General features: G+C 37.4%; 2 protein-coding genes across 2 annotated transcripts in view; one reads left to right on the top strand and one right to left on the bottom strand.

Moving 5' to 3' along the window:
* LOC145787077 (cartilage oligomeric matrix protein-like) overlaps positions 1-25,223 on the bottom strand; it is a 56,410-nt gene that overhangs the window by 13,524 nt on the left and 17,663 nt on the right. Inside the window, exons 2-13 of the mRNA XM_082598795.1 lie at positions 14,209-14,315; positions 12,582-12,702; positions 10,969-11,195; positions 9,799-10,069; positions 9,223-9,389; positions 8,907-9,040; positions 8,581-8,659; positions 4,062-4,220; positions 2,818-2,922; positions 2,398-2,505; positions 1,523-1,682; positions 514-680 (exon numbers count right to left, since the gene is read on the bottom strand). Coding sequence (XP_082454921.1) covers positions 514-680; positions 1,523-1,682; positions 2,398-2,505; positions 2,818-2,922; positions 4,062-4,220; positions 8,581-8,659; positions 8,907-9,040; positions 9,223-9,389; positions 9,799-10,069; positions 10,969-11,195; positions 12,582-12,702; positions 14,209-14,315 — 1,805 coding nt within the window. The remainder of the gene's footprint in view (positions 1-513; positions 681-1,522; positions 1,683-2,397; positions 2,506-2,817; positions 2,923-4,061; positions 4,221-8,580; positions 8,660-8,906; positions 9,041-9,222; positions 9,390-9,798; positions 10,070-10,968; positions 11,196-12,581; positions 12,703-14,208; positions 14,316-25,223) is intronic.
* Positions 18,338-22,560, top strand: LOC145787623 (ceramide kinase-like). The gene is made up of 2 exons (XM_082599399.1): positions 18,338-19,745; positions 21,791-22,560. The coding sequence occupies exons 1-2, from the start codon at positions 18,408-18,410 to the stop codon at positions 22,289-22,291; spliced, it is 1,839 nt and encodes a 612-aa protein (XP_082455525.1). The 5' UTR covers positions 18,338-18,407; the 3' UTR covers positions 22,292-22,560.

Raw genomic sequence — 25,223 nt, 5'->3', positions numbered from 1 at the left:
TCTACAACCAGTTCTCGGGGTGTGCGCTTGAGCAACGCATTTCAGGAATGCTCTCCATTCAGCGGAACCTAGTGAATGGAATAATTCCCCGGCAACAACACTTCAACAATCGGAAAACTTCACTCTGCCAATCTCGGTAACCGGCCCTGGGTCAAGAACTTCTACAAGTATGCGAAACTACTAGGAATAACCTATCAAGGCTTTGTCAGTCCGAGAATAAAGATTCAAAACCAACCAACCAACCAACCAATGCACTGTCACAATATTAGGCTGGATGAGGTCCACATGTCATGTAGGTCCAAAAACTGCACAATGCTGTGCTGTGCTGTGTAAGGTTTGCCATAGGCACAGGCTGATGAGCCACACGAATCCCTACTGAAATATGTTGTGTAAATAGGAATTTCCGTAAGGATAGCAAACATCTAGCTTGATATTGTTTATAATCTAATTCATTAGTCATAGGTTAAACATCTCATAGCATGCCAGATTTCCAAGACATAATATTTGACTTACAAGGTTGTTGTCGCATTGCTCCCCAATCTCATCGTCATCATTGTCAGCTTGGTAGGGGTTGGGGTGAATTGGGCAATTGTCACATGCATCCCCAATGCCATCATTGTCACTGTCCTCTTGCCCGCTGTTGGGAATGACCGGACAATTGTCATCGCGATTTGCAATCCCTGAAGAAGCAACCAAAACTGCTAGTTCATCAGCATCATTATCAGAAACTTTGGTGCTAAAATACAGACTACAAATACTTCCAACAAAACACATTTTAGCGTTGGCTTTCTTCTTATTTGAAAGCACGTAGGTATTTGTTAAAGAGTGATAATTTGATTTTTTAGCGTTTTGTTTGTCATACAATGCAAGGAACTAGCACAAGCTTATCACGGTGTTTGTCGCCTTAGTATGAAAATACCCTTATCCAGCTTTTGGGGCAACGTTTCAAAACAACCTTGATATTCTTGGCTAGTTACAAATCAGTAACAAATGGAGGACAAAAAATTGCTCCTTTGAGTTAATTTTTATATTATACTGAATAAATCTGTCAATGGAGTGGCAAAAACGTGTTTTAATGTAAGCAATAAGTTAATTTTGTTCTTCACCGCTCCAATTTTATTTTTCCTACCCATGAAAAACAAATGCTGGCCCGTCAGCAACATGCTTTTGCCACAAAATGTGTATTATGAGTTTGTTGTATGTTTGTCGTATCCAGGCTTACGCCCGGTGATTGAAGATTTAGATTAAGTAGACGGGAAGGCAAGGAAGTCAATCATTGTGTCTGTCCACCTTCAGGCATGCCTTTAAGTGTCTTGCCAAAGACACAGCCGCATGCTCTTGAGCGGTGTCGAACCGGCGCCCTTTCGAACGTCGTTCCAGGGCTCTCACCACTCGGCAATGCAGCCGGCTTCTTTGTTGTATGCAATGGAGTTCTATCGATTTCTAAAATTTTATATTTTGTATTACATTAAAATTATCTTGCATCAGCAAAACGTATACAGTGAAGATATCTACAAGTTACCATCGTTATCTTTATCCTCATCACAAGCATCACCATACAAGTCACCATCTGTGTTCAGCTGATCGAAGTTGGGAACAGAATCGCAATTATCACACGCATCTCCAATACTGTCGGAGTCGGAGTTTCTCTGGTCCACGTTTGGCACGTATGGGCAGTTGTCCTGTCATAATTATTCTGTGGTTAAAGTTGTGTTTCAAAAACATAACGTAATTTATTATAAAAATGCCAGCTAAATTTAAAGAGACGAATGGAGTATTGTTTTAATTTTTTCATCATTGAGAATTTTTTGAAATTATGCTGTATAAATTGCAATAAAGAAAAATCGCTTAGAATGAGATCAGTCGTTGCGTAGACTCTTAGTTGTTGTGTATTGCAGGCTTTTCATTTGCCAATATGCGAGAAGTTAAACTAGTTTACAGTGCGGTAGTGCGGTTAAACTTTATATAAACAATAAATACAAATATTTCATAATTAAATTATCTTTGGATTAAATTTGTTTATCACTAATTACCAGTCACGATAAACCTCCTCCAACTGTTGACTTGTTGCTTATGTGTTTGATAAAAACCTTACGACAAGTTTTGAATTATGAAGTCATCTTTATATGTATGCCACAAAGCAAACTGTATGTAGATGGCCTCTTTAATTAGTAAGAAAATTTAAGAAACATTTTACTTATATCCAATTAGCAATGACGAGCTGAGTTGTAAAACTACTTATGCCGTAATTTGTGGAAATCGAAGATGGAAATCGAGATTAAACATCTGTGAAAAACTTTAACTTGCTTTATCTCAAAAGTCGTATTTTGGACTTAAGTAGTTTTTCAACTCAGGTCTTCAATGTCATAAGTTTTTATTAGAATTCTTCAAACCTACTCGCAAGTCTTCAATTCTGTCGTTGTCTGCATCGTTGTCGCATGCGTCTCCTATATTATCTGCGTCAACATCTTCTTGGCCGCTATTGGGCGTCACTCGACAGTTGTCCTGCGTTTTGTCACGTATCGTTACAACGTGCCAGCATTTATTTCACTATCAAAACATAGAACCCAAACTGTTGAGTGATCTGAGAAATTGACTGTGAGAATATTTATTCTTTAACTGGATAAGAATAAGTAAAAACTTAATTTTGACAGGTTCACAGTTTTTGGGTCTTTTCAAGTATAATCAATAAACAGTTGACTTTCTTTATTTAACAAAACAAAACGTAGTTTTGTTTGCTTTTAACTGTTGCACTATTAAAGTCATGGTCAGATCATTTGCGCCATGTAGTGACAGTTAAGGTTTTGATGCACTTACAGCTTTGCAGTTACTTTCAATGCACGGAAGAGCTTTATCTGGAAATCCATCCAAATCAGAATCGATCCCGCACATTAATCCATTCCCAGCCCATCCGATGCGGCACTATAAAATCAACACTACAACTAAGCTCTAAGCTCAAGAAAACGCATTTTTGTTCTAGAAAAAATTTCCTGATTAGCTGATTGCCAATATGTGGGGAGCAGCTGGCTCGAAGACTAATATGTCTCTTTGCTGCTTTCTGTTGTATCGCATCTATGATCGCAGTGTGCTGTATGCTGTCACAATGGGCGCAAAATAAAACATTATTATTATTATTAATATTTCTCCACCAGCAGGCTATACAAGAATAACCATGAACATTACGCCTCATTTGAAATTGTAGAAAAATACAATATTGGTGATAACAAAACAAAACAGCTCATGCAAAGCACATTTGGAACTAAGAAGCTGCAACTGCTTTTTACGCCGAATAACGCACAACAATTTAGACAAAAACTCTGAAAAACGTCCGAACGAAATACATAAGTAACATGGGCCATAACAATGACGTAGGATGCAATTCCAAGAAAAACCCACAAAACTGCGACTAAGATTGTACAACGCGTACTGCATCCCAATTATGATCTACAACTGTAATAGCTGGTCTGTTACCAAAGCAAGTCTTGAAAGATTGGATGACTGTCACCGAAGACATTTACGTGTCATAACTGGTCATACTTGGCCAAACAGTCTTATCTCGAACAAAAACCTCTACAAAATATGCAACAGTGAACCATTGTCTTGCAAGATCTCCACCATGAAATGGAACATGTTTGGACACATTCTGAGACTTCACCAGGATTCACCTCCCCAGAAAGCCCTTGAATTTGCAATAATTGGCAGCAAAAAGTACCAAGTTCGAACCGGACGTCACCGTACCAACTTATTAGGCTACAACTGCTGAGATCTGACATCAGAAAAGCTGGCCTGGGATCCCTGCTCAGCACACCACATCTCTATCGATTGCAAAACATCGCAAAGGACAAAACAGAATGGAGATCCTATCAACCTTGTTGAAAGACTGATCGAAGCCAGCGGATGCCAAACGATTTGGCTACACTGGCGGCGGAGACAGTTACAATAACATGGGCCATAACAATGACGTAGGATGCGAGAAAAAAACACAAAAACTGTTCAAACGTATGAAAATTAAGCCATTTTCAATAAAACTAAGCAATCTGCTTGCATGAAAATATTTTTACCTCACAAACGGCATCATGAAATCTCAGTTGACAAGTGGCTCTGCTATGGCATGGTTGTCCGCCCCCGTACCTTCTATTGCCACATGCTTGTGCAGGTTCACAGCCAATCAACTGGTTTCCTATGAAGCCAGGTAAGCAACCACCGCACTCAAACGAACCCTGAAATTTTGAAGAAAGATTATGCGAGTCGTAGAGAATAAACCTATTCGAAAAAAGAAGAATTAGCAACGTGCTTTATTTCTCAAAGTCTTGAATGATCATTGAAAGAACAAAAAACAAAGAAACACAAATCAAAAACGTTCAGGCCATTCTTTATTAGCTTCTTACAATGCAAAGCGCTATAAGTTCAACCGATTTCTCTATCTTGAGTGTGCCCAGTGCCTTGCCCAATCATCAGCGTACTGATGGGCCCCAGAAGCAGTGGCGCATTCTCCATGCACTGCATGCCTTACAATTCTGATGAAATCAAAAATCTTTCAGGAACAACGAATTGATGCGTAGAAATTGAAAATGTTAATAGCAGAACCCCATCGCTCTCTAAATTTCAATGTTTGAAATCATTAAGATTCAAAAAATGAAGAGGTGTACCAGCAAACATCTATAGGATTGGCCCATGATACAAGAGAAGGATCCACAGAGGATACAAACTGATATGCATAAATCAACAAGTAAATAAAGAAATAACAGTTAACGTCTCCAGTACATGTAGCTCCACACAAAGTGAAATTTACATGACTTTTGACTCCTTTTTTTATTTGTTTAAAAATAATGTCTAAAAAAACATTATTTTTAGACATTATTTTTAAACAAACATAAAAGAGTTAAAATGTCTTTTTAGATATTAGTTTTAAACAAATAAAAAAAGAGTCAAAAGTCATGTAAATTTCACTTTGTGTGGAGCTACATGTATTTGAAACTACTGTTCGTTTTCAAATTTGGCAACTCTGCTGAGGCTCCGAGAAGAGAGTTCAGCATGCAATGATTATACTATTTGCCTATTCGCCGCTCTTTTAACACACTGCGGCGTAAATGAGACCAAGGCATTCGGATTTTAAATTGCATGCAAAACAAAAATTGCTATCTGGGGATATTCCCATAATGAAAGTTGTAAGTGTTATCACTGACACTAGTGTTTGTTCCTTTAGACCAGTGGTTCCCAACCTTTCTTATCCGGTAGACCCTTTTAGTCGATATTCAAATCTAAATTCCCCCCCTATAAATTTAGTTTGTTAAAAACTTGTTTACATTAATATTTTAATCTAAGTTTTGGAAGATAAACTAAACTTTCACTAGTAATAAGCTTTTTAGCCTGTAATATTCCTTTTCAAACTAAAATAACTTAATTAAAGAAGAACGTAGCAGAAAACTATTTTATTCAAAGAATAGGCATTCAAAATCCTAAGAGTCAATGCATTTAACAGTCTGTGTGAAGCTTGTGATTGTTTGTTTCGACAACTCATGAATGTGGTGGAAGAGTATTGGAAAGAGCACAACGAGTATCATTCTTCACGTTTAATCTGTTTCTTTGTTTTGTTTTCATTTGCAAGAGTTGAAAAACCTGATTTGCATAGATAAGTGGAAGCAAACGGAAGGATGCTTCGAGTAGCTTTCTCTGCCACTTTGGCATAGGAATTACACATCAATGGCCAAAATCCAGTGATTGATATCTTTTTGAATACATCTCTTGCGCAAGAATCCGTTTTGAGTTCTAAAAATTCATCTTGCAATTTATCGGGAAGTTTTTTCATCAACAATGTGAATGAATTTCGTATTAAATCAAGACAAAACGTACTCCTCTCGCGACTAGGACAGCAGAGCCTTCTAGTACCATAAGACAACCTCCTAATGATGACATAAATCAATCACTCTCTTCCAACCTTCCTTGAGCCAGCATGGAAGCAGTAGCCTACAGTTTGTAAATTCCCATGGTATCAATATGTCAATGGCTCATGGATACCGATAACCCATGTTGATGAGCAATCTGCTTTAAACTGAGATGACAATTGAATATATACCGTATATTGGGGTTTTTCCCTTCCATTTTTAGATTTACTTTATTCAATGGACCAAACATATCAACCAAATAAGCAAGGAATCTAATCCATCTGTTAGCCCAGTAGTTCTCAAACTGTGCGTCGCGACGCCCTGGTGCGTCGTTTCAATTTTCCAAGGGCGTCGCAGAAGAGTTTCGTTTCGTAGCTGAATTCATTTTATCTTATAAAGATGAGGTTAATCCTTTGATTAGCAGTTTCAGTTGACATCAAAGTTGTTAACTTCATTAAAACACGCCCACTGAAGTCAAGAGTTTTCAAAAAACTTTGTGGAGAAATGAATACAGCGCATCGGAGTTTGCTCTTTTAATTTTCATCCAAGCGGCTTTCGCTTAGAAAATTCTTTGAACGCTTCTACGAATTGGTGGATGAACTTCAGGCTTTTTTGCAGCAAGAAAATAATCCACTTGCAGATTGTTTAGCTCAGAACAATTTCTGATTGAAATTGGCTTACTTTACTTGTGTGATATCTTCGCCAAACTGAACATTTCTATGCAAGGGCCGAATAAAAATGACATTTCAGATAAAATTGCAGCATTCGTTACAAAGCTGCTATTGTGGAAGGAAGATATAGCAAACCTGTCTGGAAGCTCTCGATACCTCACTTTCTTGTCCAATTTGCTTGAAAAAAAAAGTATGATGCTGCCTTCAAATTTGTGAAGCATATTTGGGCAACATTTGTCCAAGCTCGAGTCGAAATTTGCAAAATACTTCCCAAAAAATTTATCAAACTACGAATGGACTCGTGATCCTTTCGTCCAACCTACTCCACTGTCTTTTACTGCACAAGAAAAAGAAGCGTACATTGACCTTTCTTGTGACAATTCCCTGAAAAGGATGTTTAATTCAGGAAATCCGGCAAATTTCTGGATTTCAATGAATGGCGATTATTATCCAGCTTTGGTGAAGAAAGCACTACGAATTATTATCCCATATGTCACGTCATATTTATGTGAAGCAGGTTTTTCTGCCTTGGCGGTAATAAAAAGCAAATTTCGATCACCAATAAACACAGAAAGAAAAATGCGGGTGGCAATTTCAAAAATTCTCCCAAGATTTAATAAACTTTGTAAAAACAAACAAGCCCACACGTCACATTAAATAATATGCATTGCTTTTTGTTGTTGTATCAACAAACAAAACTTTAATAATAAGTTTCCTCATTAACTTTTATTTGCTGGTGCGTCGCAAGTCCAGAAAACTTTTCCAGAGGCGTCGCAACAAAAAAAAGTTTGAGAACCACTGTGTTAGCCTATCATTCGGCAATGAAACAAATTCCAATTGTATTTAAAAGTCAAAAAATAATTTAAGCTCGTCTCTGAGCTCAAACACTCGCTTGGTTACGTTTCCTCATGAAAGCCATCCAGTATTTGCATAAAACAGAAGTAGGCCTACTTGATGGATTGCATCCATGTCAGATTGTCAGTGCACAGTTGCTTAAATAATCGGGAGTTAATCTAATAATAATTCCTCTTTAACGCTCCAATCTAGGCCAACTTACTAGGCTTAAAAAGGTTTACAATCCTAAAACCAAACTTCCCCCCTGAAAATTGCAAGATTCCCCCTAGTGGAGAATTCCCCCCCCCTCCGGTTGGGAACCACTGCTTCAGACAATAAATTTGTTTTTGACTAATTCTAGTATCAGGCTATAGATAGAAATTAAATAAAGGCGGCATTAAATGAGTAAAAATAGTTTAAAGTAGCGAAGACAACCGGAAACAGAAAAGTGCCGTCGGCTGCAGCGAAGGTCAGGGTTTATGCTGAAGGGCATACACCGCTGCATAGCGCTTCAAATCCCCTTTCGTGCAATGCAGGAAAGCAATGACATCAAGACAAAGATTGTATAAAGATATAAAATCAAGACATTGATTTCATAGTGTGATCTAAACCTCATTTTTTGCAAAACAGCTCAAATAATTATCAGCTAAGCAAGGCTCAGATTTATACTTGACCATATTTTTTGCTGTAATACTGTGTGATTTTGTTTCTTTTAAAATAATTCTCTTATAGGCCTGAAAAGGGCTGTATGACTAGCCGAAAACGTTCGCTTATTGTTTTTCTGTTTTTATAATGTCAAATGTAGTGTTGTTGTTGAGCTATGTTTGTTTATTTATGCAAAGTCAACACAATGACCTCATAAAAGTTTCTTAAATTTGATCGATTAACTTGTCAGAATTGAACAGGCAGAAAACAATTCGTAATAACCAAAAAATGTTTGGCCCTTTGTTGGATCGCCAACGTTTTGTCAGCAAGGCTTCCACAAGTGAGTGCTGCAAATTATTTAAATTCAATAATTGAAATGTTTCGTCTTTTTCAAGCTCCACTTTACCTCAGCTTCTCCATACTATAGTATTGGAGATTTCGATAAACGGTAGATTTAAAAAAAGTGCAACAACATAATTGCGTAGCATGACGTCATAATGAAAAGGACCAAACGAATTGTTACTGCGCGTTTATAATTTGCTTACCGGTGTATTGACACATCTTGTGGTGTTAGAGCATTCCCCATTGTTGACAGAGCACTCGTCAATGTCAATGCAAACTTGCCTGATGATCGAGAAAAGCAAAATACAAAAATTTATTTAACGGATTCAAGGAGCTCGCAAGGTAAGAATTAGCATCAAATGCGCAGAAAGTTAACTATCTAAAGAGCTGTTAACACCGTATAGCAGGGTGAAGTAAGAATAACATGATATGTTTGGTCTAGTTTTTACCAAAAATGTCATCATATGGTAGATGTTAAGTGTAAGTATTTTTTAGCATAAAAATGATATGGCATGTGGAACAACTGTACCTATGTGTCCTTGCATAGTCCAATCCCAGACCTTCCGTTCCTCCACCTGAGTATCCAGTTGGACAAGGCGTGCATTGGTATCCGGGAGATGTGTTTATGCAACGTGTAAGTACCGTGCAGGGATTTTCTAAGCACTGAATGTAACAGATGTTAAAGCATTGCTTCATATTTGCAGTCATTTGGACAAAGTTCCGCTTAATTTTAATACCGGTAACTAGTCACAATTGGTCATTATTAAAATTGAACCAATCGGTCATTACCGATATTCTAGAACTATGTCAAACAATTACAACCATACAACACTGTCTTGTTTTACTTCGTTTTCATCTTGACATTGCATTCCATCACCGGTGTATCCTAGTGGACATGGACCGCATGTGGCCTTGTTGTTTCGTCCTACTGTGCATGTGACTCCAGAAAAACAAGGGTTGCTGGCAACACAACTAGATGGGGGTGGCAAGAATGAAGGGCCACTGTCAATACCTGCGTACAAACCGTTTTACCATTCCTTCACTCTGCTTTTGGTCAAGTCTACTGAACAGGCAACGAGACGGATTTGAGTGGCAACGTCGAACATAAATATAAAATAATTACAACATCCTAAAGAATAATATCATCGAGCCAGTGACACAGGTACAATCAATACTATGCTCTTTGACAGTTAAACCGTTTATTTGTCTGTTTAAATGGTACATGCATGATATTATTATAGTATAGCCTACATTATCCTAATCATGAACACTTCTGTATTATCTATAGCAACAATGTACTGCATGGTGTACAGTAGGTATAAAGTATAGTATTTGTGATATATAACATCGTTTATTTTCATTCTGAGAGGAGAGAGCATATGATTAAATCACTTGTGGCAATATTAGTCCTACACTCCTACCGCAGGCTTGACAACGCATCATAGTATGACGTAGCATCTCAGTCTCATCAGCCATTTCCTTCAAACTCGATTTCAACTGCGTCAGCAGAAGGTTGAACTGAGTGAGCTGAGTGGTCAAAATATTAGTGACGTCACTTTCACGATCCAGTGATTGCCTAGAATTGCATCGTTGCAGTGACTTGGCGTGGTCGACGTTTTCATTGTAAATCACGCGAAGGTCACGAAGGAGCAATGATGAGTCTCGTTGGGACCACTCTTGTCCGACAACAATCTGCAAAGAATCATTTAACTCTTAGAAGGTTGGGCTCCTAGAGTTTTGCTCAGTTTGAGAGGGGGGGGGGGGCTGTAGATTCTTCTTATGCTTTAGGAGTGATATCTCTGTTATTTTTTAAGGCACGGTTTCAAAATTTGTGATTCATTTTGTAAAAATATTCACGCTGAGCATATCCAAAAATTAAAACTATGTGAACTTTAAAACTGCTCATATACGTTGAAATGTTGAGGTGACTAATGACGTTTGGATTAAAGCAATTGCAGCGTGAGTTTACACATTATTTTTTGGTAGAATAATGAAGATGCATTGCAATGTTGTGATTAAATTTTTTTTACATAATTTTACATACAACCAATTCCCTTCACGCTGTGAAACAGTTAGGATTAATGAGACATGGGCCAAATTAATTACTTACATTCCTCCAGCTAGTGGGAAAATTTTGAACAATAAAATATGAAATATTTCAAAGGATGTGCTGAAAAATGTCTTATATCTCTCAATTTATAACCTATATTAGCTCAAAATTTCAGCTCAATAGAGGTGAATAAAAGTTAGGAAAAGTCAAGAAATCTCGTAGTCGCAGCCTCAGTGGTTTTAGAGATACAACTGTTGATACAAAAAAGTTGAATTGACAGCCTCCCCCCAACCTTCAAAGGGTTAACCTCGTCAGAGTTCATTGGTAGCCTACGTCATTGCAACGTCATCGCCTAATCGTCATTGCAAAGCAGCTTGATAAAGGTGAATCAAAATAAATTCTTTCTAAAACTCACTTGCAAATCATGATTGCAATGTTTGATATTTGGTATTTACTCTTGCTCGTACAGTATGTTTGCCTAAAAGTACAGATTTTCTCTACTTGGTTTTCATAAAAGAGAGGTAGGCTATTAAGCACAAACCTTAGCATCATCGTTTGCTGTTTCAACTGAACGACGAACTTCAGAAGAAATAGAAACGTTCTCTGCCAAATTGCAATCCACAAACAGTTGCACTCCGTTAGGTTTTCTAGGATTAGAAAGCGAGTAAAAATGGATGATCATTTGGTGATTTTCTTCATCAGAAAGTCCGTCATAAAACAAGTTGATCGACGCCCGACTCCCACGAGAATTACGATAGTAAATGGTCACTAGAAAACAAATTAAAAATAAATTTGATTGGTTGAAGTAGACAAGTTTTTTTTTTCGATAAAAATAGCTAGTTACTGTTGTATTGCATTTATTAACGTTATTCATTTGTAAAGCATTTAAAAAATATTGGTTGGTTTGTTTTTGTTGGTTACAAATCGGAAAGCTTTTTCGGTCAGTTATGATTTCAGTACCAAATGAAAAATTCTGAGATTAAGATTTTATCATCAGATCAAGATTTTTCACGAATAACAAAATTCTAAACAAAGATTTTGCCTTCTCTGCTGACAGTAGGCATATGCCCGATTCTTGAAGAATGATGTTACCTGGACTGCAAGAAAGCCAAATTTCAAGAAGGTTCTAAAACACAACCGATTGCTTTCGAGCGGTGTCGAACCGACGTCATTAAGAGCATCGTGCTGACGCGCTTTCAACGAAATGACAAATGACAAAAATAATCGAAACTAATTTTTACGCTTGAGATGAAATATATAACCAAGTCGTTGATAATAAAAAATTACAAAATGAAATAAAACCAAACACGTTGAAACATTTCTGAAACACTTTTGATTCTATTACCCGTATGGAAGCAGTAGGCCTACAGCCAATAGACTATTGTAGGCTAAAAAAAGGCTGCTTGAGAAAGCTTCTTTGTGGTCTTGATCCGGGTAGTTTTGCAAACTTGTAGACTTGCAGAGACTTCAAATGACTGACGCAGGTTTGGTTATCGGCCACCGAGATTGGCAGAGTGAAGTTTCCGATAGTTGTTGAATTGTTGTTGTCTGGGAAGTCTTTTATCCACTAGCTGTCGCTGAATGGAGAGCTGTCCTTGAAATGCGTTACTCAAGCGCACACCCCGAGAGTCGAACCAGCGCCGATTAATCTTGAAGTTTCTTTGTTCGTAAAGTCAGGCACCCAACTAGCGGTTGTTTTGAAAGTGCTTTGTTAACAGTGGCGTTGCTTTCACAGGAACTAGACTATTTTTTAAAAGTCGTCACTGAGGTGTATTTTTTACTTCTGCCATAAAGTGCAAACAGCTTTATAATTACAGCATACAGTACCTATCCTGAAGCAACGACATGCAATACAAGTTAGGCCTAATATCCTCACATACGTATATCGCAGGATGGTTCAGCAGCCTCTTTGGTAACAAAAAACATATAAAATGTTTAGCTTTGTATATTGCACAAACTTCATCAAAAATGTAAATGGGCTAATGCAACCCAATCTCCAATGAAACGACTTTCAGTACATATTGACTACAGTAGGCTTATGCTACTGCGGGTATCTCTGAAAAATTATTTATATTTTTTAGATTACAGTTAAAACAATTAATGCTAAAGAAAATTAAAAACGTGATGACAGTCTGTTGCTAAATGCCGGCTTACCTTCATTAGTCACTGTATTCACTTTGATTTCAAACAGAACAGAGGTAACAGAAAGGTCTTGAATGCTCAGAGATTCAAACTGCTGGAGCGAAAACAACCGTGTTCGTACTCGACTTGGCATCTATGAGGTGTAAAACTTATTTGTAGATTAACTTCTTAATAAACAAATTTATGATCAAAATTGTGGAAAAACGAGAAAGTTGTTGCAGGGGTGTTCGATTATTGAGAAGTTTCTGGAACATTGTTGTTTCGTTTTTTATGTTTTCAAATATTTAATTTAGCTCTGGTACAAGTTACTTAGCTGATTATATACTTGTACAATCAGGTGTATCGTTTCTGCTACAACTACGATCGTTAGCCAATTAATATTATTGATTGATTGAGGGAATCTTTATTCTCGGACTGAGAAAGCTTGTTTGAAAACTTAATCCTTGCACTTTCGCATACTTTGTTTTGCTTATTATTGGAACCACCGACGCAAAACTGATCACAGAGCTTAACAGAGTAAAGTTTCCGATAAATGTTGTCTGTGAATGATTCTATGCACTAGGTGCCGCTAAATAGAAAGCTGTCGAACCAACGCCGCTTAATTTTGCAGTTTGTCGGCTGCGTAGCCGAGTGGTGAGAACGTCTGCGCGACGTTCGAAAGGACGTGGGTTCGACACCGCTCCAGAGCACGTGGCTGTGTCTTGGCAAAGACACTTCATGGCAAGCCAAAATAAGGGAGCAGCTGACTCGAAGACTATATGTCACTTCGCTGCTTCCTATCGTCTGTTGTATCGCATCTGTGATTGCAGTGTACTGTATGTTATCGCAAGGGGCGCAAATAAAAACACGATTATTATTATTAAAAAAATAAAAAATAATTTTGCAGTTTATTTGTTTGTAAAGTCAGGCGTTTAACCAACTGAGCTATTGCACCGACCGGATCAAGCCTCGTTCAAAGGGAAACAAATTTAGTTGCAGTTTGGCCACATTTTCAAAAAAAGGAAAGAGATTCAGGCTCTTCTGAAAGTCGCATATCTATAGCTATGTAAGCATCATAAATATTTGTGATAAAGAAAATGGGGAATAGCCTAATGCAGGGTTGTCAGATTATCTAGGAAGACATAGAACAATGTTAGTATGAAATTCGGACATTTTAGGATAAATCATATGAAAATGTTTTATTTATGAGACAAATTTCTGGCCATCTGGCAACTCTGGAATTAAGACTTCAACTTAAAAAAGCAGAAAGACATAAACTTTTGTTTGGTTGCTTCATGGATGAATAATTAATTATCCATATTATGATTGTGTGAAGACAATTCATATGAAATGCCATAGCCTCACAATTGAATATCACAAAGAGCAAGCAGCAAAAAAACAATAACAGTCCTGAGATTTCTGCTTCCTTTGTTTATTTAAGTAGTCTAATAAGCTGCAAGAAGGGCCATGGGAAAATAATCAAATTATTAACATGTGTAGTAGGCTACTCAAGTACTCAATAGGCTACTATTAATATTGCGATTTTCATAGCGAGTTTACCAGTAGAATTGAATACACAGAAAGTTCAAATCAAAACAGTCTGGGAAGATTGCTTTAATAATAGTGATTTCCTTTAAATATAATTTGAAAGAAAGCTCACCCGAATGTCAACTAAGATAAAGACATCGTCGTGGCGTGTGAAAGCACGGACAAAATCTAATGTTGTTTGGGAATCGGTATCTTCTCTGTTGTCCAGTAAATCTATGACTGTGGCAAGAGAAAAGAAAAATTGAAACTGCTGAAATTTTAATCTTCAACGTAAACCGCTGCAACTTAAATTAGGCAATAAATTTAAACTAGAATAAAGTTCTTAAATATTCTGTACCGTACGTCTTTGTACGTTAATCTCTTTGGACGCGAACGTGAATGGGAACCATATGTGTAGCGTACATTGAACCTGTGTATCAACCCATATGAGAATCCACGTCTGACCTAGCCTATATGAGCTTGCCAAGTGGAGTAGGCTACGTCTTTATACACGTTATTCAAGCTGCAAACCTTTAGAAGATATCCATACAGCTTGGAGTATACGACACACACGGTTCATTGAGTTAGTTGAATACATTATATTAATAACAAAACAAAAGTCGAGAGACGAGAGTCAATGATGATGTTGATGATACTTTTTCTTTGAGAATGTTGCAAAGCTTTGTCAGATCAAAACGACCCCTTTTTGGATCAAGTTTTTGCTTGTGATGAGAAAAACACTGCTTTATGGTGCCGATCGATTTCTATCTTTTTCCACATCTTTTGTTATGCTTGATGTGAACAAGCTCATTTCTGTTTGTAGGCCTACTTTAAATGATTTGAGCTTCAAGCCTTCGGCCTACTCCGATTACACTGCCGAATAGTTCGCAAAACAGTTTATGAATAGGCTATGCATTTTTCGTGCTTTTAGGATTAAGTATCATTAAAATGATTTTGAAAATCAGAAAACGTCTGCTCGCCTTCAGTGCAACAATTGCAAAGAAATTTCATGGCACGTTTCACTTCACAACAAGTCAGTTCAGTTTTAAATGCTTGTGCAGGGTGTCTAGGCCAGCTACTTTCATGGATCACGATCTAACTGTATTTAGCGGAAAAGCTTCAAACTTTGTGGAAAGATGGGTAGGCTACAGCTCGAAGGAAGGAGACTTTGAGTAAACACCATTTCCTGTCTCTAATTGAAGAACTGAGTTTTAAAACTATTTAAGTAACTGTTTGTGGGAATTAAGTTATCACCAAAAATACGTTGTAGGCCTATGCCTTTCAAGGCATGTCCCCCGCAAAATTTGATTTAAAAAAAGCTTAACTTGGTTAAAACACACGCTGGTGTTGGCATAGAAATAAAGAAATTAAACAAAATTATTACAAAGGCCTTATTTTGGACTTATGTGATAGTTCTTCAATTCAGTTCTTCGATTTCAAACACTGAACACAAAACAGAAACTCAATGTGTCACGCTTGAATGATCGTCAGTCAGCTGAAAGGTCGATGGCTGAGTGCCAGAGCCTCCAGCAAAGCACGTCAAACAAGAATCGCAAAGCGCAAACAATACAGTGCTAGCAGCTCGAATAAAAAGGGTGCTTGTAGTTGTAAACATGGCGGATTATTATGAGTGTATTTTTGTATAATTCGGTTCCACAAAACAAGGATCACTTTCTGCAAAGCATTGATGAAAAGATAAATTCATAAACTGCAAAGGCAGACGAATACAGGATTCTAGTTAGCCTGCATGATCCATAACCACCGAGTTGGACGATATGAAGCTAATTTTAGGCAAGAATAAACACAACATAGCTAAGCCAGTACCATTGTTCATTTTGAGCAGTAGACTTTCGTAGCAGCCTGCCAAGTTTTGTTTTGCTTTTAGCATTTAGGCAGGAAAGCCTTAGTGGTGACAATGGGAATATGGTCGGAACAATTGTTTTCACCACTGAAAGCAAATTTATTACCGTGGGTAATAAATTCATAATCTGCTATCTGTACCTACAAATACAAAGAAGTTGTTATGTAGATGTAATTGTCTTCTACATAGTAGCTGATTTTGAAAAAGCAATTTTTAAAGGGCACCAGAAACAGCAAAAATTTAAAGCAAAATGAACAATAAAAAGTTGAGGTGCAAAAATAGTTTCACTTACTGTAGACAAGTTTGACAAATATTGTTGCTTTTTGCTAATTTCGTTTTGTTCAAGACGCACATTTTGGTTCGACTTGGAATTGAAGCATGAACAGTGAACACTGAAAGAAGGATATCAGTAGGCCTACCGGTATTTTATCTTTCGACCAAGTTTTGTATAATCTTGCGTAGTGGTTGCACAGCAGGAAAGTTTCGAAAATGCGTCTAAAACGTGCCAACCTTTGCCTATAGTGCAACACTTTTCATCTCATACTTGTATTAACGCAATACATAGGTTAGTTTAATTATTAACTTACAAGTAGTTGAGTAAGCAAAGTGTTACATTAAAAGATTAGATAAGCTTCTCAGTTTTTGAGCGGCACAAAATCTTTTTTACGTACATGCATGGTTACAAATGCGAGTGTTCTATGCCGCCGTTACGTTATTAAAATCTGATTCAGCTAGCGAAATACTTTACAAAAAATAGAGAAAAAGTGCATTTTTTATCAATTTTTGGTGAGACGTGACAAGGTACCCCCCTTGGATCGTTACCACCGCTTGGATCGTTACCACCCCATTGATCGTTACCACCCTTTTGATCCGCTTCTGCTTCTTGGTAGTCACAGCATTCTTCGATTGTGTCATCGAATCGACGCTTTATTGTGTAACCTACAGCCAGTAGCGTTGACGGGGGGGGGAGGGTCAAGGGGGTACTTTTGGACCCGGCCCGGGATAATTTCAGAGTCCCGATACCTTTCCAAAGGGTCCGAAAACATAACGAAGCCACATATTATTTAAACATGGTGCTTTTTTTATAAATGTCCTGATTTGGGGCCCAAGGATCTCATTGGTTTCAGGCCCAAACCATCCTCTCAACGGCCCTGAATGATCGTATGGTTGTTTTTCCGTCTCTCTGACACGAACTAAATTGTAACATTACATTCATCTTCGACATCTAAACTTCTGCCGTTCTTGTACGTTATGGAGGTTATATATTATTATTCATTTCAATGTCTATACACACACGTGGTTACTTTGTTTGTTGGTCATTGAACCAAAGTTACAGACTGTATCAAAAATGAAATCTGTGATTTCATTGTTGTTCTTATAGTGTTAGTTGATGGTCTCTCATTGCACGACTCCAATAATCATTTTAAAAGTCGGCTTTTGATACGGGTAACGGAAAATAAATTTTACCGTGGTCATTACACGTTTTTAAGGATCGTCACAAGTGTAAACACTGTGTAGTGCTTCTCAAAGGACATAGTGATTTTGATTTGTGTCGTATGAGTCATAAAGTAATGCATTTTTTCGGATTTATTTAAAATGTAAAGCATCACCCAACAAATCGGAATATTTACAGTATTCTGTGTTAGCTATGTTGGCATCATGCTATGATATAATGATGTAACCTACTGTGATACAGAATTTTGTGTGGTGAATATTATTTTGAGGCAACAATGAAAGATTATAATTAGGCTAAAAGCGAAAAGCAGAAATTGCATGCATCCTTTTACCTGTAGTATGCTATGCACGTTTTACCTCCTCATACTTCTATATCCACCGGATAATTTAATTCTTAAGTAGTTGAGTGAGCAATGTGTTTACTTTGAAATATTGTTTTTTGCTTATCAGTCAGTGTGTAGAGCGTATCAACAAGTTCAACCCCTTAGACTTAAAACCATTGATGAAAACAGGCTTATTAACTTCATGAAATGGCATTGAGCGAACGTACCAAACGAGCAAACTTTGCAATTAAACCGAAACAAAATTGCACGAAACACAATTAAACTGAAACACAATTGCACGTTTTGTTTCGATTTTTGGTAGGTAGCCTTATACCTAACTAAGTGCCCTCTGGGTTAGCTCTTTCACCAACATAATTACAAGATTTGCACAGCCATAGAGTGATGTTATATCGTAAAGTGGAAATTACAGACTTTTTTAGAAAAACTGAAAGAAGTACTTGATTCTAATTGGTCAATTGTGTTGTAGCCCGCTTCAACATTGTAACAACTCATAAAAAGTTAGTTTTTAAAATTATATCTAACCTTCAAAACCATTCAACAGTAGAAACTACAAAAGGTGCATTTTTATTACACCCAGACTATTTGTTTAGGTTTTTCCGATTTCTTTCAAAAGACGATGCTTGATAGAAAAGTTTTGTAGGCTGTGTTCAATTGCAACCAAGCATACTTTCCATGGACGCACACTATGCAGTACAAACTCCATCTAATCAGGCCGTTTTTCTATACAATGATGCCAACTGCACTGTCAGCATAAAAGACGATGTTCTGTATTTGAACTGCACAAAACATGCATCTGGCAATTCTCTACTTCCATTTACGTTTCAAAATTCTATTGAACTTGTGAACGTGGTATCGACCACATATGGAACAGACGAGTGGCGCATTGGCAGGAATGGAAGACCAATCTCAAAAGGAAGTCTGAAGCAATATGTCTGCTCCAAAATAACTTCCTGCTTTGTTCTCACGATTCATTATTGGATCAAAGCAAAGAAACGACGTAGAAAACTGCAGACTGTTAACCTTCGGACATCTAACGAAAAAGATTGCAAAGAGAAAAGTGAATTCATAAAACGTCAGTTAGGTCAGACTTTGAAACGACATGATTACAATCGACCATCCAAGTTGTTGGTTATTATTAATCCAAACTCTGGTAAGAAAAATGCCAAATCCATTCACCAGAAACTTGTTGGTCCATTGTTCAAACTCGCTGGAATTGAAGAAACTGTTTTTGTGACAAAACAAAGGTTTCAAGCTCAGGAATACATTGAATCCACAGATATGTCTAAGTATGATGGTGTCGTAGTGTTCGGAGGAGATGGCACAATATCAGAAGTTGTAAACGGAGTTTTAGTTTTAGAACAAAAGAATCGTGGCATTCCATTAGATCATGACCCCACTGTTATCGACAAACAAGTGACGTATGCAAAGCCTTCCATAAAGATAGGATTCGTTCCAGTTGGTACTGGTAATGGAATGGCCTATGTAAGTCAAGGTGTAAGCGATCCAGAAACATCAGCCCTGCACATAATCTGTGGAGAAAATCATCCCATGGATGTTACATCGATTCATAATGATGTTGGAAAACTAATCGCGTTTTCGGCGTTCACGTCTACTTTTGGAACAAGTACCCAATCAATACGGATAAATGAACGATATAGATATCTTGGTTCATTAAAATATATTATTTCAGGAATTTATTCCATTTTCCGCACACAACTTTACCCTTGTGAAATTTTCTATCTTCAAGACTCAAAAAATAGCTTTAAAGATCTCGCATCCGATACCACAAGATGTCGATATCCTTGTTCTGTTTGCCTGGGCAAAGTTAGTGATGCTGAAAATGAAAGCACGTCTTGTGGCTTAACGTCGCCTCTAAGTCACTTTGATAGCAAGACATCCGAAGATTCTGAAATTAAACTTTCCGTTGCAAATGAACATAAAGAAAAAGGAGATGCTTCATCATCAACACAAGTCGATGACTTGGCCCCAACCTTTGATAGAGAGTGGAAGGTAAGGACAAAGTAATATTATTTATAGAGTAGAAATATTCAGCTCAACAAACACAGATAAAACTGTGAAAAAGCTTGTTGCAAGCCCAACTGAGGCCCAATAAAGATGCAATTGGACACCTGGGCTTGTGGGCTAACCGTCTGGGATATTCATGGGCCATAAATGAGAACACAAGTGAAATGTTTTATGTTTGTTTATTTAATTGCCTCAAAACGAGTCCTATCTCTTAATTTTACCTGCTTATTATATTATTTTTTTACTTTGAAAAAAAGAAAGGAATAGGATCACGAATGTGGGTTAAATCTGTGTAGCGCAATTGTAAAATCCTTCAAACATGGGTTGTAGGTGTGTTGCCCTTGCCCATTATAAAAGGAAATGTGTTAATAAACCACAAATATTACTGTATTATTAGTAGTATAAAAATAACTTTGCCAATATTGTTTATTAATCTATTGCATGGGAGTGAGATGTCATGTAGGTTCATTTTAGGCAGTCCATTTGCATAACGACATTTTGCAAAATTTTAGCTGAGTTGAATTTCCCACATTAACTTAGAAGATTAGTAATAAAAAGCACTATTTTTTTTTTATAATGGCAGCATCGGTAACTGGCTAATGCAGTTGCGAATTTGGGAATATAGCCTCTAAGGCTATATTTATCTGTTCACTTGAGAATATGTCGGCTGCATAGCCGAGTGGTGGGAGCCCTGGAAATGTAATCGAAAGGGCAACGGTTCGACATCGCCCAAAAAAATGCGGCTGTGTCTTTGGTAGGACACTTAAAGGCATGCCTGAAGGTGGACACGAAGATTGGCTTCCTTGCCTTCCCGTAAACTTAATCTAAATCTTCAACTATCAGGTGTAAGCCTGGATACGACAAACAACTTGAGAAGACCGCATTTAATTTTTTTACCGTTCTTCAACATCAACCAAAAGCTGCTTTCATTGTTTCTGAGCTCAAAGCTTGTTGCGTCAGGTTTAGTGGCACATCGCGTCTGTCTGTCATCCAGGTTCCAGAAGACATCAGTTCGACACAGCTCGGAAGCGTTTTTTTTTAGCTATACTGCCCAGCTGACTGAGGACTGGAGCCTGCGAACAAATTTAACTGGTATCTGGTATTTTCGGCCCTAAGGTACCCAGTTGGGAAATCTGGTTAGGGCAAAAAATATTACCCATTGGTTACCCAGAAGTGACCCAGTTGTCATTGCCGGCTGGAAAAAAAGAAGATTCGTTACATATTACCAGGGCCGTGGAGTCGGGCGAAAAATATACGACTCCGACTCCGCAACTCCGAGTCCACAGCCCTGCATATTACGTCACAAAAGTAAATAAAAACTGTAAGGAATGAAATATGCATCAGAATATATCTTCCAAGGATAAATTGTAGCAACTGCAAACAAAGTGCTCAATGCAGCAAGCAAAGCTAATACAGATATAGAACATCTAAACTGGCTAAGTCAGAATATGTCAGAATATCAGATATAGCCTATATCAGTATATCATATCATATATGGTATATACTGTATATTTCAGAATATTTTTGTTTTCTTTTTATATATTAATACCAGATTATATCTATTTTTTGCATCTAGTTTATTGTAAAGTTGTCTGCCATGTGTTCACAGACATGGCGTGTTTAGATTTGTATCATGGCAGTGGAGTTAGAAATCCTTGAGAGCATCTAAAGATGCAGCCGGTCAAAATCCTATATCTTGCAAAACCACTATAAACAGACCTTACTATGCAATAGACTGAGTTTCGCTTTTAACAGCGTCATCGTTGCTTACTTCACAATGTAGATATTAACGACCTGTTTACTATGTTTACCTTTTAAGGAAAATTAAAAACATATCCTCATAAGGTCCACAAGAATGCCTTTGGCATCGTTCATTGTTTCCTTGCTGAGTGACATCATTACGTTATGTTGTAATATAGTTGATAACTCAGGAATTAACAAAATCTCGCTAAGTCAGTTTTTCTGTTAGTGTAAGAACATACGGATCGGTAAAGATTGAAAATTTAACAACTTCTTTTTTAATATTACAGGTGACACGTGGACAGTTTAGCTTGTTTTCTTGCTTTAGCAACTCGTGCAAATACGAAAGTTGCCCCAACGGGATTTCCCCTACAGCGCACATGGCAGACGGAACTAACGACCTTCTTTTATTACGAAGCTCTTCAATGAAAGATCTTGTCAATTTTTCACGTCTACTGTTTGGAGCTAACAACTATGGCGAACACCTTCAACTTCCATTTGTTAAAACAAAACGAGTTTATGGATTCCATTTTCGCGTATTGTCTGATCATAACGTGAACAGAATCGTTGATGCAGATAATTGTGCTTCATCGTCGTTACCAGTTATGTCACAATGGTTATCATCCCAAGAAGAAAGTAATATTGTTGAGAAGAGCAGCGTTTCCGGTTGGGCAGCAGATGGCGAAATTGTATCAACTGCTAGAAAGCATGAACAGCCTAATGATGACATCACGTGTTGGGTTCACAAAGGATTGATCAATGTGTTTGCAAAAGGAATTGATGAAGAATAGTAATTTGTGTACTTTACGCTCTTTTTCATTTTACAATTACAGCATGTGTTGACCATTACTTTCACTCCGATGAATGCTAGAACCTGACCCAAAGCTTGAGCAACGAACTCAAATTTCAGGCTGCATCACATCAAAATCAATTTGATTTTTTGATTTTTTTTAAGTCTAAAGGTTTTTCGTCTTCCATGGAAGTTATTAGAGTGTCCCCCAGACGTGCAAATTAGTTCTTTATCACTTGTGCAAATAAACTCTTTGTGTTATGAAGCTTGCTATTGCGTTTCTCTTTACTCTCTTTTCCTTTCTTCCTTTCAACTATCTCAGTAAAACACAAAATTTTATAGCAACATTGCTTTGAGTTCGTGTAAGAGTCCACCAGACCCAGATTAAAAGTAGTTTCCTACTTAAACGTTCAAGTTAACGTGAGGGTTAGGGTTCGTCTAGCCGCTAGCGAAAAAACAACAAAATGAAAAATGAAAAGTTTGTACCGTATGTGGTAAATTTGGTGTGATTTCATTAAGTGTAGTTTCGTTGATAAAAACTGTTGGCTTAGTCTACAAGGCAGGTTAAAGGATTAGATTTAACAGACAACAACAACAATATCAATCTTTGTGCTAACTTCAGGCACGCCCTTTAAGTGTCCGGCGAAAGACACAGCTGCATGCTCTTGAGCGGTGTCGAACAGGCGCTCTTTTGAAGCCAGCAAGGCTTGCACTAAGCTTCTCGGCAATACATGCACTGAGGCTTTGGCATATTCTCGATATTACATCACAGTGATCATGTTTGTGACGAGGAATTAGCAATATCTCACCAAACGATATTTTTTGTTCGTGTTGAAACACCCTGATTGACCTAGATTGAACATTCAACAAGTGCTGGCCGTTGATTTTTTTTGTATTACAAGTCACACGTGGACACTTTAGCTTGTTCACTTCCTTTAGTAACTCGTGCAAATATGAAAGTTGCCCCAACGGGATTTCCCCTACAGCACACATGACAGACGGAACTAACGACCTTCTTTTACTATGAAGCACTTCAATGAAAGATCTTGTCAAATTTTCACAACTTCTCTATCGAGCTGACAATAAAGGCGAACACCTTCAACTTCCATTTGTTGAAACAAAACGAGTTTATGGATTCCATTTTCGCTTTTTGTCTGATCTCAACGTCAACAAAATCCTTGATGCAGACAATTGTGCTTCATCGTCGTTACCAGTTATGTCACAATGGTTATCGTCCCAAGAAGAAAGTAATATTGTAAAGAAGGGTGTCTCTGGTTGGGCAGCAGATGGCGAAATGGTATCAACTGCTGGAAAGCATGAACAGCCCAATGACGACATCACGTGTTGGGTTCACAGAGGATTGATCAATGTGTTTTCAAAAGGAATTGAAGAATAAAAATTTATATACGAAAAAAGAAAGAAAATAAATCAGTAGTATATTTTTTTGTAAAGTTTAAACCTTAAAATTATTTGGCTAGGCTGTTACTTGTATTCTAGTATTTCAATCTAGTCACTAGTATTTCAATCAAATTGATGCTGTAGATTGTAGAGCCGGTTTTCATTCATTAGGACTCATCAGTACAACTAGACCGAAACGAACAAAAACTTACATTTTAAATTGATAAAAGTTAACAATTGTTCAAAACCTCCACTTTCATCTATTGTGTTTGATAACATTGGTAATAAATCCAATGATTTAGTTTTCAGGCCTATTGGAAAGCTTTTAAAAAAATGTCTGTCCGGCGTCATTTCCTGTTATTAAAAACATTGCTGATATCTTCGAATAAAAATCCATCAGACTGAGAATAAAAGTAGTTTTTCATTCAAACGTTTAATGACACTTAAAAGTCATCTGGACGGCATCTTACATCAAACAAAATTGAGAAGAGAAGTTGCATTTCTTGACATAGAGAAAAAGTTTTTTTTTTTTTGAAGGCAGGAGCGCTATCAAATGAAGACTCAAAGCCTTAACACAAACATTATTGTACGTCCAGAGCAGACAAGAAGCTTTGGCACCACAATTGGTCACTGGGCCTACTCAACGACTGCATGTCTCTTCGCTGCTTCCAGTTGTTTGTTGTGATGCGTTTGTAATCGCAGCCTACAGATAGTCGACGCAACATGAAACATGATCACCATTATTATTGCAATATCTTTTTATTCACTTGAGAAGCAAACAGGACGGTGATGGTGAGATCACAATGGGGCAGCAAGAATTTTGGTTTTTAAATGAGATGTTGTAACGATCAAGGCCCATGAGAGGGGAGTACGGAGTGTACGGCGTACCCTTGAGGGCCCTGAACTGTGTTTGTTGGGGAGCCCGAAATTGCAATTTTATAGTTTACGCGCAAAAATGTTTTGTTAAAACTATCTTAAACGACTAAATTCAAGCATAAAAGTTCATATTCTTTAGTGCTGGGGGGCCCGTAATGGAGCAAAAGGGCCCGGAAAGGTAATTGAGTGCATTGCAAGCGAATTAGGAATCCAAAGTAGTGATTTAATGTTTTACGTGCAAATGTGTTCTGTTAAAAGCATCCTAAATTAAATCATAAAAGTTGGTTATTCTCCTGTCTGGGGGGGAGGTAGGTCTATAGTGTAGCAAAAGCAGTTTTAAGAAAAGCGCGGGTGCTTTGTGTTTTTTAAAAACTATTTGAGAAAAGGTAATTTCACGTTTATTTTACTTCAAATAAATTTCGGAGCAGAAGCGGAGCCGGAGTAAAAAAAAACTGACTTCGTTCACCTCTGCTAGGCATGTGGTGAATGCAAAGTTAATGAAGAAAGGTTATTGGTCAGATGATTAATTTGATTATGTTTTAACTTGATGTTATGTTTGAGCCTCGGTAGAGCTTGACTTGTACCAGATAGCCTACATATAACTTTCAGCAACGCGGATTTAACATTTTTTAATAAATACACAAAAAAAACAAGAAAGA

The sequence above is a fragment of the Aplidium turbinatum genome, chromosome 18, assembly GCF_918807975.1.
Source record: "Aplidium turbinatum chromosome 18, kaAplTurb1.1, whole genome shotgun sequence".
Classification (NCBI taxonomy): domain Eukaryota; kingdom Metazoa; phylum Chordata; class Ascidiacea; order Aplousobranchia; family Polyclinidae; genus Aplidium; species Aplidium turbinatum.
Note: the sequence above shows the minus strand (reverse complement) of the source record. Positions and strands in the feature narration are given on the sequence as shown.

Coding starts and splice junctions, on each gene's coding strand:
- LOC145787623 (XM_082599399.1), top strand. CDS start 18,408: ATGGACGCACACTATGCAGTACAAACTCCATCTAATCAGGCCGTTTTT. Junction 19,746..21,790: donor CCTTTGATAGAGAGTGGAAG/GTAAGGACAAAG, acceptor TTAATATTACAG/GTGACACGTGGACAGTTTAG.